Source organism: Quercus lobata, chromosome 11 (genome assembly GCF_001633185.2).
Source record: "Quercus lobata isolate SW786 chromosome 11, ValleyOak3.0 Primary Assembly, whole genome shotgun sequence".
In the NCBI taxonomy this organism is placed as follows: domain Eukaryota; kingdom Viridiplantae; phylum Streptophyta; class Magnoliopsida; order Fagales; family Fagaceae; genus Quercus; species Quercus lobata.
The window spans coordinates 45,911,114-45,929,098 of NC_044914.1; the positions used below are offsets into that span (position 1 = coordinate 45,911,114).

General features: G+C 35.3%; 1 protein-coding gene across 1 annotated transcript; it reads left to right on the top strand.

The window, feature by feature from the left end:
* Nucleotides 1-2,688: 2,688 nt before the first annotated feature.
* LOC115966970 lies at nt 2,689-14,366 on the top strand. The gene is made up of 6 exons (XM_031086092.1): nt 2,689-2,950; nt 3,501-4,062; nt 6,718-7,941; nt 9,537-9,628; nt 10,377-10,938; nt 12,944-14,366. The coding sequence occupies exons 1-6, from the start codon at nt 2,916-2,918 to the stop codon at nt 14,168-14,170; spliced, it is 3,702 nt and encodes a 1,233-aa protein (XP_030941952.1). The 5' UTR covers nt 2,689-2,915; the 3' UTR covers nt 14,171-14,366.
* Nucleotides 14,367-17,985: the final 3,619 nt, after the last annotated feature.

Below are 17,985 nucleotides of genomic sequence, written 5' to 3' on the forward strand. Positions count from 1 at the left end.
TTTCATCTCTTGTAACTATGGTTGCCCCATAGGTTTGAGTCCAGGACCATGCAACCTTGGTTCTGTCCAAAGCTTGTGAGATTTGTTTTTTTTGTGCTTGGTTTCCCCACAGGCTTGAGTCCGTGGACCATGCAAGACCTTGGTTCTGTCCAAAGCTTTTGATTTTCATCTCTTGTACTTGGTTTCCCCATAGGTTTGAGTCCGAGGACCATGCAAGACCTTGGTTCTGTCCAAAACTTACGAGATTTATTTTTTTGTGTTTGGTTTCCCCACAGGCTTGAGTCCGTGGACCATGCAAGACCTTGGTTCTGTCCAAAGCTTTTGGTTTTCATCTCTTGTACTTGGTTTCCCCATAGGTTTGAGTCCGAGGACAATGCAAGACCTTGGTTCTGTCCAAAGCTTGTGAGATTTATTTTTTTTGTGTTTGGTTTGTTTTTCGGATGTAAGCCCCTAGATCAGGGCGGGGAGAGCCGGCTTGAGGCCAAGAGCCCCTAGGGCTGCCTACGCCATGGGCGCTGCAAGGAGTAGCCCCTAGCAGAAGTTTATGTCGGAACAACAGCTGCACGTCAAAGGAGACGGAGGAAGCTCCGTGAATTTTTGCTTAGTAGAGAGTTGACTCCACCGCCACCTGCGCCAAGCGCGCATGCTTTCCCACAGACGGCGCCAATTGTAAGGACACGATTCCTGCGCGGCCCAGTGACATTTTTGGGTTCGCGCGGGAGAGATCCCTCACAATACGATTTGTAGAGAGTGGGCTTGAAAAGCTTGGGCTTGGTCACGGGGGGATGGTCCGGTCTGGATTTCAGAAAGATCCCTGTGGAAAATGGACTGGGCCTAAACGTTTAAAGCCCCGCCATACTGCCACCTCTGAGAATGGGCTCCTCGGACTTTATCCGAGGACCCTTGTGGTCCTTTCCGGCTGTCCAACGGAGGACTTTCTCTGTTCCGTGCATGGATCGTTCCGGCGATCTTCCTCATGAAGTCTCCTTTTTTCCTCCCCCTTGCTAGATTCACTTACTTCTCCTTTTATACTAGTGTGCGTTCGATGTCCTTCGTCCACGTGTAGGGTCAGTCTTTACAAATACTGACATTGGTCCCATCAGTCTAATCCCGGAATTGTTGGGGATGACTTGATAAAGCTGCAGAGTACGGTTCTGCCAGGCATTGGGCCTTATCCAGAAGGGTATTTAGGGTAATCGCCCCAAGGTATTTTGGATTTCCTTACGAATTTATCCCTTTATTCTGGGCGGATTATGGGCCTGCCGAGGACTAGACTGTCCTCGGCTGCCTCCCAAAAATTGGTCCGTGCTCGGCGTCATGGAGCTTGGGCCACAGTTCTCCTCGGATTGGGCCCTCGGACTTTCTAAGGGCAAATGGGCCTGGTCCACGAATTGCTGGGCCCCACAATTAAGTATTAAAAATATGTAGTTAAATGATTAAATTTACTATCTCATAATAGTTTAAACTTTTGAGAAAATCAATAATTTAATAGGATATTAGAGTATGAGATTCTGAGTTCAATCATTGTCTCTTTTACTTTATCTCTCATTTAAATTTTCATAACTATCCACAGGTGAAAGGAAGTATTAGAAGTATATGGTTAAATAATTAAATTTTTAAAAGTATGTGGTTTTTTTTTTTTTTTTTGAGAGGAAAATGAAAGTATGTGGTTAAATGATTAAATTTATCATATTTCAATAGTTTAAACTTTTAAGAAAATCAATAATTTAGCACTAAAATTAACACTAAGCATAGGTCACTTGCAACTTAGGTGAGTGCGGAGAATATCAATCTCAAGTTTCCTATATAACAATGATAAGTGGTGATGTTGGAAATCTTTAGTAAGCCACTGGTCCAAACAAAGAGCTTTGAAAGACTCGCAAGATGTAAACACTCTGTCAGAAGCACCAGTATAGTCTTTGTCTAATCTCCCCCAATACTCAAGTCAAAACTTACAGAAGAAAATAGAAAATTGTAAGTGTATTCTCTATTCTTGGAGAGTGTAAGACTTGAGATTTATAGCTCCTGTTATCCTTGACCATGGTGCTATGGGAGCTATGGCATTTATGGGGGTCACAAATCTAAGGATTGGAGCCCTGATTGCAAATTGTGAGATGTTGGGTGTCAATTTCAAGCCAAAATTCATGTATCTTACCTACCATATTGAGGTTAAGCCTAGAAGAGCTATTTCCATCAATAAGCTTTATCAAATGAAGCTCATCTAATTCAAAAAGCATTTTAATCTAATTAGACAATCAACTAAAAACTTGATTGTAAATAAATATCCCCAACTTTTTAAAACCATCCAATGCATATAAAAATTGTATAAGTGATAGATTTATATAAAACAAATATTACTTCAATTACAACTTATCATATTATTATGTTGTAAAAAAAATTATAAAAATAGTTTTGTACCTAACATTTGGTCGATATATATAAAAGAAAAAAAAATGTAATTAATATAGTTCTACATGCATGATCAATAAAATAGTAAGAAAAATTAATAACAACTTGTCAATTAAGATGTGAACGTACGATAACTAATCAAGAAAAACGGAGGCCTTTACTTGTAAAGCCCAATATTTCATCAAGCTAACCAAATCCAGCCCAGCTTTGTCTTAAATTGAGCCTTAATAAACCTCTTATGCCAAACCGCACAATACCTTTTCTCATAGCTGAACAAACTGGATGGGCCATGTCCAACACTTTCTGGCTCCAAGTTGTCAATCACATTCTCATGAATCAAGCTTGACCCAGGTGATATTTGGTCCCAATCAACACAATTCTCAGCTTTTCATCCTGTCTGCAGAGAAAATTAAAGTACAGGGTTTTAAGCTCATTCAGTTACCAGTAACTAGTGGGTGTGTCCTGTCTGTGTCTAGGATTGCCAGGGTATATCTCCCACCCTGGTCATGTGGCCACTCCGCAGAGCCTTTCACTCTCTCAAGTAACACTCTTTCTCTCTCAGTCTGGTATATAAACAAATGGGTTTGCCTGCAAGTTGAATATTTCCTCTTCTTTACTTGGTTTTTTATATTTTATATGTCAGTGAGTTCAAGCTGTTTCTTTTAATATATGTCTAAAATGTGATTTCACTGCCCAATACATGTATCTTTTGACCAACTATTAGAAAAGTTTATAAATTTTCTCATTTTGTTGCAGTTGTTATCCTTTTTTATCTTATTCTTAGTCTTTGGTTATTTATTAATGTTGGTTTTGGGTTAAGTAAGAGTGTAAGATAAGCACATTATAGCATCATGTTTTAACAGAATTGGATGGAAGGCGTGAATTGAATAAATTTGAAAATTAGAGAACTCAATTGAATGAAAGTAAAGTTAGAGGCTTGAAATAAATTCCAACCAATCTTAAAGGGTGCAATTTGCATTTTAGCCTTGAATTTATATAGCAATGACCTGTTATGCTCTTCGTGATAGCTTTATAATAACTTCACTTCTTTAGCAGTCTAAATTATTTGAATTTATTTCTTTTATTATTAGGAAGCAACGGTATTGCCTCGAGGCTTCAAGGGCTTTTTGTGCTAAACTGGAAACATCAAGTAATGTAAGAGGAGACAGAGCTAGCATATGCTACCCTGCTCACTTATTATTGACTAGATTCCTTTCGGTGAAGTTGTTTCATGACACACCTATTCTTGAAGGAATCTTTGTGGGTAGCCATAGTCTTTATTCAGAGGCAGATGCAAGAAGTAGTGGTGATAACCTTGATGTGGAAGGTGGGGTTTTAGAAGCTGAAACACATGCTGCAGTTGATGTAATTGAGGATAGTAATGCGGATGAAGAATATGGGGAAAAATTAGCTTCAGAACCAGGGTTTTTGCATGATGATTTGTCTGATGCTGAGAAAGGTGTGGTTGGTGAGGACTCACACAAGAAAAAGGCTTCTTTAGAGTTGTGTAAAGCTATAATGGATGCTGCAAGCCACTCTGTTGCTGGTGTTCTTGGTAAGTGGTTTGAGGAAGGGAATGATTTGAACAGACTCAGTACTTCTAGGATCATAGTTATACTTCGGAAGTGTAAGATGTATGGCAAGGCATTGCAGGTGCTCTTTCTTGATATTTCCCTAAATAAAGTTTTTATGTAGTTGTTCATATTCTGTCACATGGTTTTGCTGAAAGTTAGAAACACATATTTTGTCACATGGTTTTGCTGAAAGTTAGAAACACATATTTTGTCACATGGTTTTGCTGAAAGCTCTTGTCTCATGGTTTTGCTGAAAGTTAGAAATGCATATGTTTGCCTGTACTTTGCCTGTTACATTTTTGTACCTTTAAAGGTAAAATGACGACATATTTTTCATGTTTGTCGTTGTTTATCCAGAGGTTATCCAGCGTCAACTTGGTAGGTACTAGCTTCAAATTAGATATATTGCAATACTAATAATATTATTGATTGATGCCTCAGGTAAGGAATATGTCTTCCTTAGACAATAGGAGTTTTATTAATCAATGCCAATGAGTTGTAGCTCAAAGTGCATTTTCTTCTCTAAAAGAACTAAGTGAAACTAGAGGTTATGGATTCAAATCTACTGAGTTTATGTGTAAACCTACCATATTTTATATAAATTATATATACTTATAAACAAAATTTAAAAATATAAGTAAGAAATGACATTAAAAAACTAAAAATGAGAAGTTATATTTTACCTATATTAATTTATTATTCTATAATATTAATTACTATCAGATATCATATTATATCTTATATTTATTTATAAATGTATTGTATATGTAAATGTACCTAGTAAAATAATTTAGTTGAATGTATAATTGTATATATTATTTAATATTTCATAATAATTGATGATAGTCATTGATAATAAATAATCTAATTTATATACTCAAACCATGTTTATGCATCAGTGTGATATACTTTGTTTGCAACCGGACCTAAGTCCGGAAAAAGGAGGGTCGTGGTAGGTTTATGGCCATCATAAAAATTAGTCACTTTTTTATGAATGGATTCACTGTAGATACATGTTGGGGCATCTCCTAAGAATGCATGTGATTGACTCTGATTAGTCTATTGAAGATCCATAGGCAACTCCAAAATTTTCGAACTAAGGCTTGTTGTTGTCATTGTATGTAGTCAAACTATATATGATAAGATAACATTTACTAGTTCTAAAGTTCTCTTCCAGGGTTCCAGTACTGCAATATAAAATAGAATAAAATAAATGAATAGGAATATCAGTTTTATCCCAAATAATACTGATTCATGGTCAATTTCTACTCTTGCTGTATATCATCTCAACATACTAAGCAATGCCAACCTTCATTGGCCAAGAGCTTTGTAGCTCAGTGGCATTGCCTAGTCTTCTTTATTAGGAGAACCAGGGTTCAAATCTCCCCACCCCTATATCAAAAATAAAAAGGTAGAGCATTATTGGCTTATTTAAGGGCTAAAAGATTGGGAGAACTTAGGCTTATGGGTTTTGAAGTATATAAGAGAAGGGTTATAGTTTGAATGTAAAGAAAGAAGGAGAGAAGTCCAAGGGGCTTTCTTTGGCTATGAAGAGTAACAGTGCACAGAGGAGGAGGAAAAGAAGAAGAAAGGAGAGAGAAAACACACTAGGGGATCTTGCCTCAACATTAAACATTTAGCAACTAGCATAAAACCCCTTTTTCCCATAATCCCTAGCCTTAAACCACAAATTTCCCCAACTCTCAACCACCATAAAACCATCCATGGGCAGGTTTCCTAATCTGTTCTATGTCAATAGCTTGTTCTTTTTCTCTCAACACCCCCCCCCCCCCCTCCTCTTTTGATATAGGTAAGTTTTGGATGCAAGGGGAGATTTAAACTAGTGACCTTCACTCCATAAGGCATAGTTGCAGCTGATTGTGTGCCCTGTTGAGGTCACATGTCAATAACTGGTTCTTGATGTTATGCAATGTAAGTGGGCCTGTTTGGGTGAAACATATATTGAGATTAATTGATTGGCTGTTTCCCTATATTAAGATCATATGATCTGTGGTGGTTGTGCACTTGTGATTTATTATACTTTGTCATGATATGATGTCAAAATGCTTCAAAACAGTGGTGGTAGGAGATAAACGCAGGTTTTGTCATGTGTTTGCAAAATTAGGTTGATCCAAATCTTTGCAAGATTATGTTATTAGCCTATGTTTTTGATAATGTAAAGTTCAGTTGGGTTGTGTCCAAGGGGTTTTCCACCGGAGTTAGTTCATGCCCTTCTGCTTGATTGTTGGTAGTTTTCCTTTTTGCTGTTCCCTGTTTATATTTATCTAAGCCAAAAAATAAAAATAAAAATAAAGGATTATCCAAGCCATCTGGTCATTGATAATCCCAAGGTTAAATATGATGAAATATTTCAAGACAGGTGGAAATGTCGGCTTATGGATGAACTATTCTCTCATATAATATTGATAGTGTCCTTGGTTCACATATGCTTAGCCAAAAGGGGGACACAAGAAAACATAATATGCTTAGTTCTATCACAGAAGTGGTTAAACAGTTGATGGAAAAATATGTTTCCCTTGATTCTCAAGCCTTGATAAATAAAATTTTGGTTAATTTTAGCTGCTGCAATCATGATATTATCTTATTGATTGTAAGAATACGATGAAAGTAAAGCAGGATATGTGGAAAAACATTCATGTAGCTGACCTATGTAGTCAGGATTAATGCTAGATTGCATCTCAAACTTTTTATCAAAATCTATTTTATTTTGCAGTTCTCAGAGTGGTTGGAGACTAATAAACAACCTGACCTTTACGAACAAGATTATGCTTTTCGCCTTGATTTGATTGCTAAAGTACATGGTATCGAAAATGCAGAGAAGTACATTGAGAAAATTCCCAACCACTTCAGAGGCGAATTAGTATACCTAGCCCTCCTAACTTGCTGTGTCCTTGTCACTAACATGAGGAAAGCAGAGACAGTGTTCAAGAAAATGAGGGAGCTAGAATTTCCAATCACTGTTGATGCTTGCAATCAAATGATCATCCTCTACAAGAGGCTTGACAAGAGAAGGATAACCGATATCTTGTTGTTAATGGAGGAAGAAAATCTCAAGCCATCTCTCTTTACTTACAGGCTCTTACTAGACGCCAAAGGGGAGTCCCATGACCTTGTAGGGATGGAGCTGTTGTTTGAGAATATGAAGGCTGAAGGAGTGCTACCTGACATATATGTTTTAACTGTCTTGGCTAAACATTATATATCTGGGGGTTTAGAAGATAAAGCTAAGACTGTCTTGAAGGAAATTGAAGAAAGAAAGCTAAAGGAAAGTACTGAGGTGCGCAGAGCATTGCTTCCTCTCTATGCTTCTCTTGGAAACTCCGATGAGGTGGCTAGAATTTGGAAGGAATGTGAATTGGATCTCACGCTGAACGAGAGCATTGCTGCTATAGAAGCATGGGGCAAATTGGGCAAAGTTGAGGAGGCAGAAGCAGTCTTTGAAATGATGCTTCAGAGGTGGAAGAAACTCTCTTCAAGGCCTTACAATGCGCTCTTGAAAGTTTATCTGAACCATAAGCTTTTGACTAAGGGGGAGGAGTTTGTGAAGCGGATGGGAGATAGTGGGTGCTGGATTGGCCCTTTGGCTTGGGATGCACTGGTGAGAATCTATTTGGGAGCTGGGGATGTGGAGAAAGCTGACTCCATTTTGCATAAGGCAGCTCAGCAGCACAGGGTGAGACCACTATTCAACACTTACATGGCTGTCATGGAAGAGTACTCAAATCTGGGTGATATACATAATACTGAGAAACTATTTTATAGAATGAAACACTGTAGACACTCTGGCCAGCTAAAGCCATTTGAGATTCTGATTCGAGCGTATATCAATGCTAAATCTCCTGTTTATGGGTTTCGAGAGAGGATGAAGGCAGAGAACATGTTCCCAAACAAAGCATTTGCACAACTGTTGGCACAAGTTGATGCATTCAGGGAAGGATAAAGCAAAAAAGGTATTAGATTTGCTATATTGATGAAAGGTTGACTTTCCTGAAGTCTGCAATTTTAAAGTCTTTTATTTAAAAAAGTTAACTTTAACAATTTAATGTCTAACTTGTGTAAGTGAGTAGTTTTGTAGGAGGGAAGTACATGGAAATGGCTCAGTTTTTTATTATGGCTGATGTAATTTTTCAAGAAGTGGTTGATAGTTGATACTGGCATCTTTCACTTCTTATTTAATACTCAATTCTCATAATCATCCAAACGAGAAGACAGATTATGGACAAGCTGGCATGAACTTTGTTTTGCAATGGTAGAACTAGAAAATCAGGGTATGCTGTAAAGAGAGAGCAGATGATTTGAATGTGATGCAAGTCAATGGGAGCTGCTGTACTTCCAAGGGAAGTAACATCAGAGCACCATGAGAGTAGTCAATTAATGTACATTAGAGCACATTTTGAAAGAGTAGTTAGATCTGAAGACTTTGAGACACACGACAAAATCAATCCTGATGGCAACATTGGCCCTGAAGTGAGTTTCTTTTTTGTTGGGATATGATATGAAGTCTTGAAACACGTGGCCACCTAACTAGTCTGTTGAGAATCTATATGGCCGATTCCAACAATTTTGGGACTAAGCGCAGTTGTTGTATGACATGAAATCTGTAGGTGCATGATTGAGGTGGTGAATGTGTTTTGCATGCAAATTGTTAAAAAACAATTTGCCAAGAAGGTTTTTGATGAAAGCGTTGGATCCAAGAAGATATTGCTTTTCTAATAGGACATGTTGTCTTTGGGAACTCTGGAAATTAACCAAAAAACAGTTAATTTTTTTTCCTTTGTGAGATTTTAAGTAATGTGTCATTATATTATATAATTTAAAATTTATGAAAAATGGAATCTTAAGACTTTCTCCGATTCAAAGTATGATTTAGATAATTTTAAGGGCATATATGACTTAAGGGCATATATTAGTAAACTATTTTAGATAATTTTTTATGGGAAAATGAAAAAATAACTAACTTTTATGACAAATTTTTCAATTTCACAGCATATATTAACCAGACTCTTCAAAGTAAATGAAAAAATAAGATAAAACACAATTAACACTTCTGAGATTTCGGTTAATGTTAGCCAAATTTAAGACTTTTCAAAACTGATCAATTTGGTCTCTATTCAATTTTGAAAAGTCTTAGACCTGATTGTCATTTGCTCAAACCTTAAGGATGTTAGCTATATTCTACCCAACTCGGCTATATTAACAGGGGTGACCTATATAAGATTTAACAGATAATTCAGAGTACTAAAATATTTGTGGTACCTACCAGCCAAGATCGATAACAACATAATAACCATGCAAATAACCACGATTCTCAAACAAAAAAAAAACAATAATAACCATGCAAATAAACCAGCACACCAGGCCCATAGCCAACACTTTCTGGGTCACTCCCTAACATTCACATATTCATAGGTCAACCCTGAGGTTCTGACCCGAATGATACTTTAGCTCCTCAATCAGCAAAAGGAAAATGAAAAAGAAAAATATGGGTTTCAAAAGAATAGGGTTTTAGACTCAGTGACTAGTAAGTAGCAGGTTTGTCCTGGGATTGCAAGGGTTTATGCTTATCTCCAAGATTCATCATCAGTCATCATGTGGCCACTCCGTCGAGCTTTTCACCCTCTCAAGTAACTCTCTCTCTCTCTCTCTCTCTCACTCACACACACACACACACACACTCTGACATGTTCATACACAAATGGGTTTGTCTGCAAATTGAAATTTTTGTTATTTTTTTCTCTGTTTTCTTATTACTACATAGTCAAAGATGTTTATTTTAATATTTGTCTACATGTGATTTCACTACCCAATACTTGTATCTGCAGTTGGTATCTTTTTTATTATTGTTTAAATTAATGTTGATTTTGGGTTAACTTAGACAAGCACATTGTACCATCATGTTTTTCACTTTATATATAGAGAGCATAGCCATGGTGGTTTTGTGGATAGTGAGATTCTGATGATAAAATTATGGAGAACTGTCATTAATGAAAAGCGTATATGCTATTTTTTTTTTCCCTTTCCCCTTGGCTCAAATTTCATATTTTATGTGTCTTAGGCTCTTAAAAAAAAGTATTTCTTAGTTTATAATTTTATTCACAAAATAAAGCATGACCATTTTGCCTCCTCAGGTCTTGCTTCCAACTTTGTGTATGTGGGTGGGTGAGTCATTTGAGAAAAAGGTTTTTACAATAAATAAACATCTTCTTATGATTTTGAATTTATATAGCAATCACCTGTTATGCTGTTTGTGATAGCTTTCACTAACACCCATGTTATCCCACTAAGTTTTTATACCATTCCACCCTTTGCTTATAATATAACTCCTCTTCTTTGGCTGTCTAAATTATTTGAATCTCTTTCTTTTATTGTTAGGAAACAACAGTATTTCCTTGAAGCTTCAACGGTTTTTTGTGCTGAACCGGGCACATCAAGTAATGTTAGAGGAGACAGATCTAGTATATGTCACCCTGCTCACTTATTATCGACTAGATTCCATTCGGTTAAGTTGTTTCACCACACACCTATTCTTGAAGGAATCTTTGTGCGTAGCCGTAGTCTTTGTTCAGTGGCAGATGCAGGAAGTAGCAGTGATAGCCTTGATGTGGAAGATGGGATTTTAGAACCTGAAACAACCTCTACAGTTGATGTAATTGAGGATTGTAATGCGGATGAAGAAGTTGGGGAAGAATTAGCTTCAGAACCAGGGATTTTGGATGATGATTTATTTGATACTGAGAAAGGTGTGGTTGGTGAGGAATCTCACAAGAAAAAGGCTTCTTTAGAGTTGTGCAAGGCTATAATGGATGCTCCAAGCCACTCTGTTGCTAGTGTTCTTGATAAGTGGCTTGCGGAAGGGAATGATTTGAACCGACTCAGTATTTCTAAAATCATAGTTAGCCTTCGGAAGCGTAGGATGTATGGCAAGACATTGCAGGTGCTATTTCCTGATATTTCCCTAAATAAATTATTATGTATTTTTTTTTTCATTTTTTGTCACAAATTATGAAATGCATGTCTGATTTTGCTGAAATGCATATGTTTGCTTGCACTTTGCCTGTGACATTTTTGTACCTTTAATGGTAAAATGAAGACATAATTTGCTAGTTTGTCATTGTTTTATCCAGAAGTTATCCAGCATCACCCTGGTATGTGCTAGATTCAAATTAAATATATTCTCCCAAAAAAAAAAAAGTTATTAATTAATGCCTCAAGTAAAGAATACATATTCCTCAGACTAATTGCATCATTAGGAATTTCTATTAATTGATGCCAATTAGTTGTAGCTCAAATGGAAAATATTCTCCATGCGAATGAGGTGAAACTTGAGTTTGTAAATTCAAGAGCTATTGAGTGTATGTGTAACCTACCATATTCGATATAAACTATATATAATATAAACAAAATTGAAAAATATAAATATGAGATGACATTAAATTCCATACATTACTCCGATGTATGGAATTTGGTGTTGGTGTGCTCGATGTGGTTAGTTTGGAAGGAATGGAACAGACACGAGTTTGAGGATATTGCGCGACCTCTTGATCACTTGAATTTCATGTTGATTTGTTCTTTGTTTGAATGGTCTCGGGCAGTGGGCTTTACACATTGTACTTCCATTTTTGAATTCCAACATTTTGTTAGATCTTCTACTTGATTTCCTTGTAATTGTTAATGGTACTTTATGTTCATCATCGTGAACATAGAGTATTTTTTTTCAACTTTAATAAAACTATTATTACTTATAAAAAAATGATAATTAATATTTACATATATTACTTTATTATTCTATGAGAAATGCTATGTCCACAGCACTACTGAACCCTAGTAATGGAAATTTCTACTCTTGCTATTATTGAATTGGCATACTAAACAATGGCTAAATGTTTGTGTTGAAACAATGGCTAAATGTTTGTGTTGAGGCAAGATTGCCTAGCATATTTTCTCCTTTCTTCTTTTTCTTCTCCTTGACATTGGATAAAACCAAAACTTAATGCAACACAAAAATCAAAGAACAGAAAATTTAAGGATAGATAACTGAGGAATCAACATTTTGGCTAGCTTTGAGTCAGCACCAAGTAGAGAACAAACTTCTAGGAGTCAGCACCTAGGGGTAGCTCAAGTCAGCACTAGAACATTAAAAGGAAAATTCCAAGAGAAATTTATTAATCTATCAAACTGTAAACAAAACTGAATCATGGGTTCTTTAAATAGAGTTCCAAACTTATTATCCTTGTAGGGATTGAAAATAACATTACTACTTTAAAAAGAATTTAAACTCCTAAACCAAATACAAAAAGAAAATAACAATTACATAAAAGAAATCCTAATTATTATATGATTGGGCTTAGTAGGCTTCATCCGTAAGGCCACAAGTTAGGTCATCATCTTTTTATGTCTATGCCCCTATGTTTGCATTATTGGAGGCTATATCTTTTGTCCGCACCACTCCACCTCTTCTGTGCACCGTTACTCTTCACATCCAAAGCAAAGCCCCCTAGACCTCTCTCCTTCTTTCTTTAGGTTCTAACCATAACCCTTCTCTTATAGGTGAAAATGTCGGCTTATGGCTGAACTACTTGTATAGTTCTACCAAAAAAAGAATGAAGTCTTATTACTCCTTAGTGCACTTATGACTTAGCCAAAAGGGAGAAAAGAAAGAAGATAATACCCTTAGTTCTATCACAGAATTGGTTAAACAGCTGATGCAATAATATGTTTCCCTGGATTCTCAAGCATTGATAAATTTAAATTTGCTTACTTTTAGCTGCTGCAATCATAATAATAGCTTATTGATTGTAACAATGATCTGCAGCAAAGACAATATCATGAAAAGTAAAGCAGTATATGTGGAAAAAGATTCATATAGCTGACCCTATGTAGTCAGGATTGATGCTTGGTTGCATTTTTAACCTTCTATTAAAATCTAATTTATTTTGCAGTTCTCAGAGTGGTTGGAGACTACTAAGCAACATGACCTTACTGAACAAGATCATGCTGCTCGCCTTGATTTGATTGCTAAAGTACATGGTATCCAGAAGGCAGAGAAGTACATTGAGAACATCCCCAAGAATTTCAAAGGTGAATTAGTATACCGAACCCTCCTAACTTGCTGTGTCCATCTCATTAACATGAAGAAAGCAGAGGCAGTGTTCAAGAAAATCAGGGAGCTTGAGTTTCCAATCACTATTGATGCTTGCAATCAAATGATCATCCTCTACAAGAGACTTGACAAGAGAAGGATAGCCGATATCTTGTTGTTAATGGAGAAAGAAAATCTCAAGCCATCTCTCTTTACTTACAGGCTCTTACTAGACACCAAAGGGGAGTCCAATGACATTGTAGGGATGGAGCAGTTGTTTGAGACTATGAAGGCTGAAGGAGTGCTACCTGACATACATGTTTTAGCTGTCTTGGCTAAGCACTACATATCTGGGGGTTTAGAAGATAAAGCTAAAGCTGTCCTAAAGGAAATTGAAGAAAGAAAGCTGAAGGAAAGTCTTGATGTGCGCAGAGTGGTGCTTCCTCTCTATGCTTCTCTTGGCATTTCTGATGATGTGGATAGAATTTGGAAGGAATGTGAATTGGATCCCACAATGAATGAGTGCATGGCTGCTATAGAAGCGTGGGGCAAGCTGGGTGAGGTGGAGAAGGCAGAAGCAGTCTTTGAAATGATGCTTCAGAAGTGGAAGAAACTCTCTTCAAGGCATTACTCTGCTCTCCTACAAGTTTATGTGAACCATAAGCTTCTGACTAAGGGAAAGGAATTTGTGAAGCAGATGGGAGATATTGGGAGCTGGGTTGGCCCGTTGACTTGGGATGCACTGGTGAGGCTCCATTTGGGAGCTGGGGACGTGGAGAAAGCTGACTCCATTTTGCATAAGGCAGTACAGAAGAATAAGGTGAGACCACTATTCAGCACTTACAAGGTTGTCATGGAAGAATACGCAAAGCAGGGAGATATACATAATACTGAGAAATTATTCCATAGAATGAAGCAGTCTGGGTACAATGGCCGACTCAAGCCACATGAGATTCTGATCCAGGCATATATCAATGCTAAAGCTCCTGTTTATGGGTTTCGAGAGAGGATGAAGGCAGATAACATATTCCCAAACAAAGCATTTGCACAACGGTTGGCACAAGCAGATCCGTTCAGGAAAAGATAAAAGCAAAAAGGTATTAGATTTGCTTGATTGTTGGAGATTGACTTTGCTAGAGTTTGCAATATTAATGTCTAACTCATGTAAGTAATTAGTAGGTTTGTAGGAAGTACATGAAACTGGCTCAGTTTTTTAAACTATTGCCAATGTAATTTTCAAGAAGTGGTAAAAAAAATTTTGTTGAGTCTTATTTGACATTCAATTCTCATAATCATTGTGTTTTTTGTGGATAAATTTACCATGTTTAGAGGAAGAATTAGATATAAGTCTTGATTTAAAAAAAAAAAAAAAAAAAAAATTGTACTAGAACTACTGTGGTGCAGTATAGGTTTTGCATGAACTGCTCAAGAGAAATGGACAACTGCAAAGAATACCAGCCTAAAAGAAAAGCATGTTTATGGTCCTTTATATGTCAAGGATACCAGACATGCAATAATGTTATAAATGATACTGAGAATCAGTTTGCTTCAAAAACCCTTGGACCATATCTAACTGAAAGTGATAAAAGGGTCAGACACCATTCCTTATCCTATTTGTATTTCCTTTGGCAATGCCAAATTATAGCAGAAAATCACCAGAGATGCTCTGGGAAATGATACATAACCGGTTGTTTGAACTCTATTTTAGTCTTTTGTGAAATGAGAACAAAAGCTAATTTGCTGACATGTATTTGCCATGAGATCGAATTACATCACGTGCTTGAAATGTAAATTTTACCTCCATATATTCAAATTTACATTACAAGAGGGTAATGTAAGATACATGGGTCATAAAATTCCAACCACAAATCTTTGAAATCTAATAAAAACGTATTATGTTATGGTGGTTAGAACTGTTATTCTTTTAAAGTTTTATTGATAATCAAAGCTTCTAGTAACATTGATCCTCTTTTGTTTTGGTAGTTTGGTTTCTTAAAAGTTTATTAAGAATCAAAGCTTCTCGTACCAATGAAGGTTGTTTTCTTGCCATGTTTGTTTTTTTTTAATTCGATAGTTAGAGGATGAGGGTATTTAAACTTTGGATGTTTCCATTGCAAACATAAAAAAAGTATGATTTGAATTACAAGACTCTTGGCACAGTTAACCATGTTTGGATCAATTCATATTTAATATACAAACTAGCATAACCTACTTTATTTTACTTTTGATTATAATGGAGTACTCAAGGGTAACCACATGATTATTTGGCCACACAAGCTTTTAGAGGATTACCACCCTATTTGGGTCACCATATATAATGGTATGATTTTAAGAAGACTTTATGACCACATGTTGGAGTATTGTTTGAACTTAAACATTTTTTTTTAATAACTAGTTAAAACAATGAAAGGGGCAATTTGAACTAGAGTTACAAGACTCTTGGTACCATTAACCATGTTTTGGATCAATCCATATTTAATAGTCAAATTTGCATATATCAAAAACACAGTACTTCATTATAGAAGTTACAACAACCTACTTTATTTCACTTTTGATTTTAATGTAGTACTCAATGGTGGCCACATGATTATATAGGGCTACCTAACATAATATTCATTATCTTTAATCCTAGCCCTACAAGCCTGGAGGATTATCACTCTATTTGAGTCATCACATAATGACATACTTAGAAAACTTTATGATCACGTGTTGGAGCATTGTGTGTGTATATATATATTTATATTTATTTTTGATAATTATTTACAACAGTGGAAGAGGGGAGATTTTAACCTAAGCTACAAGACTCTTGGCACTTAACCATGTTTTGGATCAATCCATATTTTAATAGTCAAACTAGCATGTATCTATAAGGCAAGATTGCTTCATCATAGAAGTTACAACAACCTACCTTATTTCACTTTTGATTTTAATGGAGGACTTAATGGTGACCAGATGATTATATGGGGCTACCTAACATAATATTCATTATGTTTAAGCCTGGCCACACTTTTTGAGTCATCACATAATGACATGCTTTTAAGAAAATTCTATGATCACGTCTTGGAGTATTGTCTAAACTAAAGCATAGTATTAAACTACATATAAATTTTATTGAATATCATCTGCACCTTTTCGTCTTACATGCCAAAGCAGAAGCCATACAACTAACTGCAAAATTGCACAAGCCAACCACATGACTTGCTTAGTGCTTACCCTAAGTGTCTAATAGAACACTTTGAATGGCAAACCGGAACTACCTAACTTCCTCCATGATTTAGGCCAATTGTTCCACAATCCAAGGGGACAAATAACAAGTTTTTAGATCTACCACCCAGTTTCCCACCTCACCTATAATTACAAGTTTCTGTTTTCAACACATTATTTTTTGTTAGTATAATTTCTTTGTAAAGTGGGCTAAATATGGAAGTAGAAAATACTATATGCATGCTTGACTTTAATACACTTTTTTTGTTTTTGTTTTTTTGTTTTTTCTTTTGGATAATTTGATAATTGGAGTAGGAAGATTTAAACTCTAGATATTTTCGTGGAAAATACTAAAATGTATTAGTTAAATTATAAGACTTTTGACTAATCAACTTTCTTTCAAATACAAACTTTTTTCTTTTTTTATTAAAGAATGAAGTACCCATTTTTGGATTTAGTGCAATGAGTAGGGTTATTGCACCATATAATAACACTTTTCATTACTAAGATTAAAAGAAAAAAAAAATTTACTTTTAATTTTAGTCTAGGGATCAAAATTTTTTTGTGACTTTTACCTTGCTAACATTTTTCACTCACATCAAAATAGTAATTGCATGGTGCATCAAAAGCTCCCATTTTTACCATGAAAAGGAAACTCTTAAAATAAGAAAAAAAATAGAAAGTGTTTCTCCTTGTGAGTCCGCCAGCAAACAGTTTGGATGTCATTTTCATCTGCCAATAATCAATTTCCAAATATGATATATCATGCTGGTAACGGGTTGAAGAAAAAGCAGCTTTTAAGTTGGAATCTTTAGTTCCTTTAAAAAATATTACTCCAAGTAAACAAATCTGGGAATTAGTAATAGTATGTTTACACAGCAAATCTACTCATTCTGGCAATGAGTCAGTCAGTTCTGACAAGATTTGGATGTGATAAAATGAGTTTTGAGACACTGATTTGAAGACATAATAATGAGTTTTTAAAATAATAAAGAATCCATATTAGGAGAGCTATTCTTTAATTTAGTAGTGTGGCTTTTATTTTATTTTTATTTCATTTCATTTTATTTAAAGAAGAAAAAGAAAAGAGTCAAATCAACTTTCAATCTTTCAATGTACACGGACCATGAGAATCCAACCATTTCCATCACAGATCTAATGAGGCACTTTTCTTATAAATTATGGTGGTAAAGTAATTAACGTAAGTTAATGGATTATTTTAAAAAAAAATTGATATCATTTAAGGGAAAATATAAAAAATTGTAAAATATAAAAGTTACATTTTTCTTTCACATAAAATTTTTTTAAAAATATTTTTTAAACCAATATCTTTAACCATCCTTTAACTTTTCCCATTAATATCTTTCTTATCTTAAAATTAGTTCCAGTTCAATCCGTTATTAATTTGACCAGTGTCAGTAAGAAAGATAGTGCTTTAACAGATACATAGACCACAAGGTTCACAATCCATCTCATTCTTTATGGATTTAAAATTATTACAAGTTTTATTACAGATATTTTACAAATTATTATATCAATTTTTAACACGAAATAAAATAATAATCAATAGGTTTATTTATTATTTTGATTTTTATTGTTATTCAATTTGTAATTTTTTTTAATATTAAAATTGATAACATTATCCATGATCTAATACCAAACATCACACTCCTTATATTTGAGTCTGGCTACATGAGG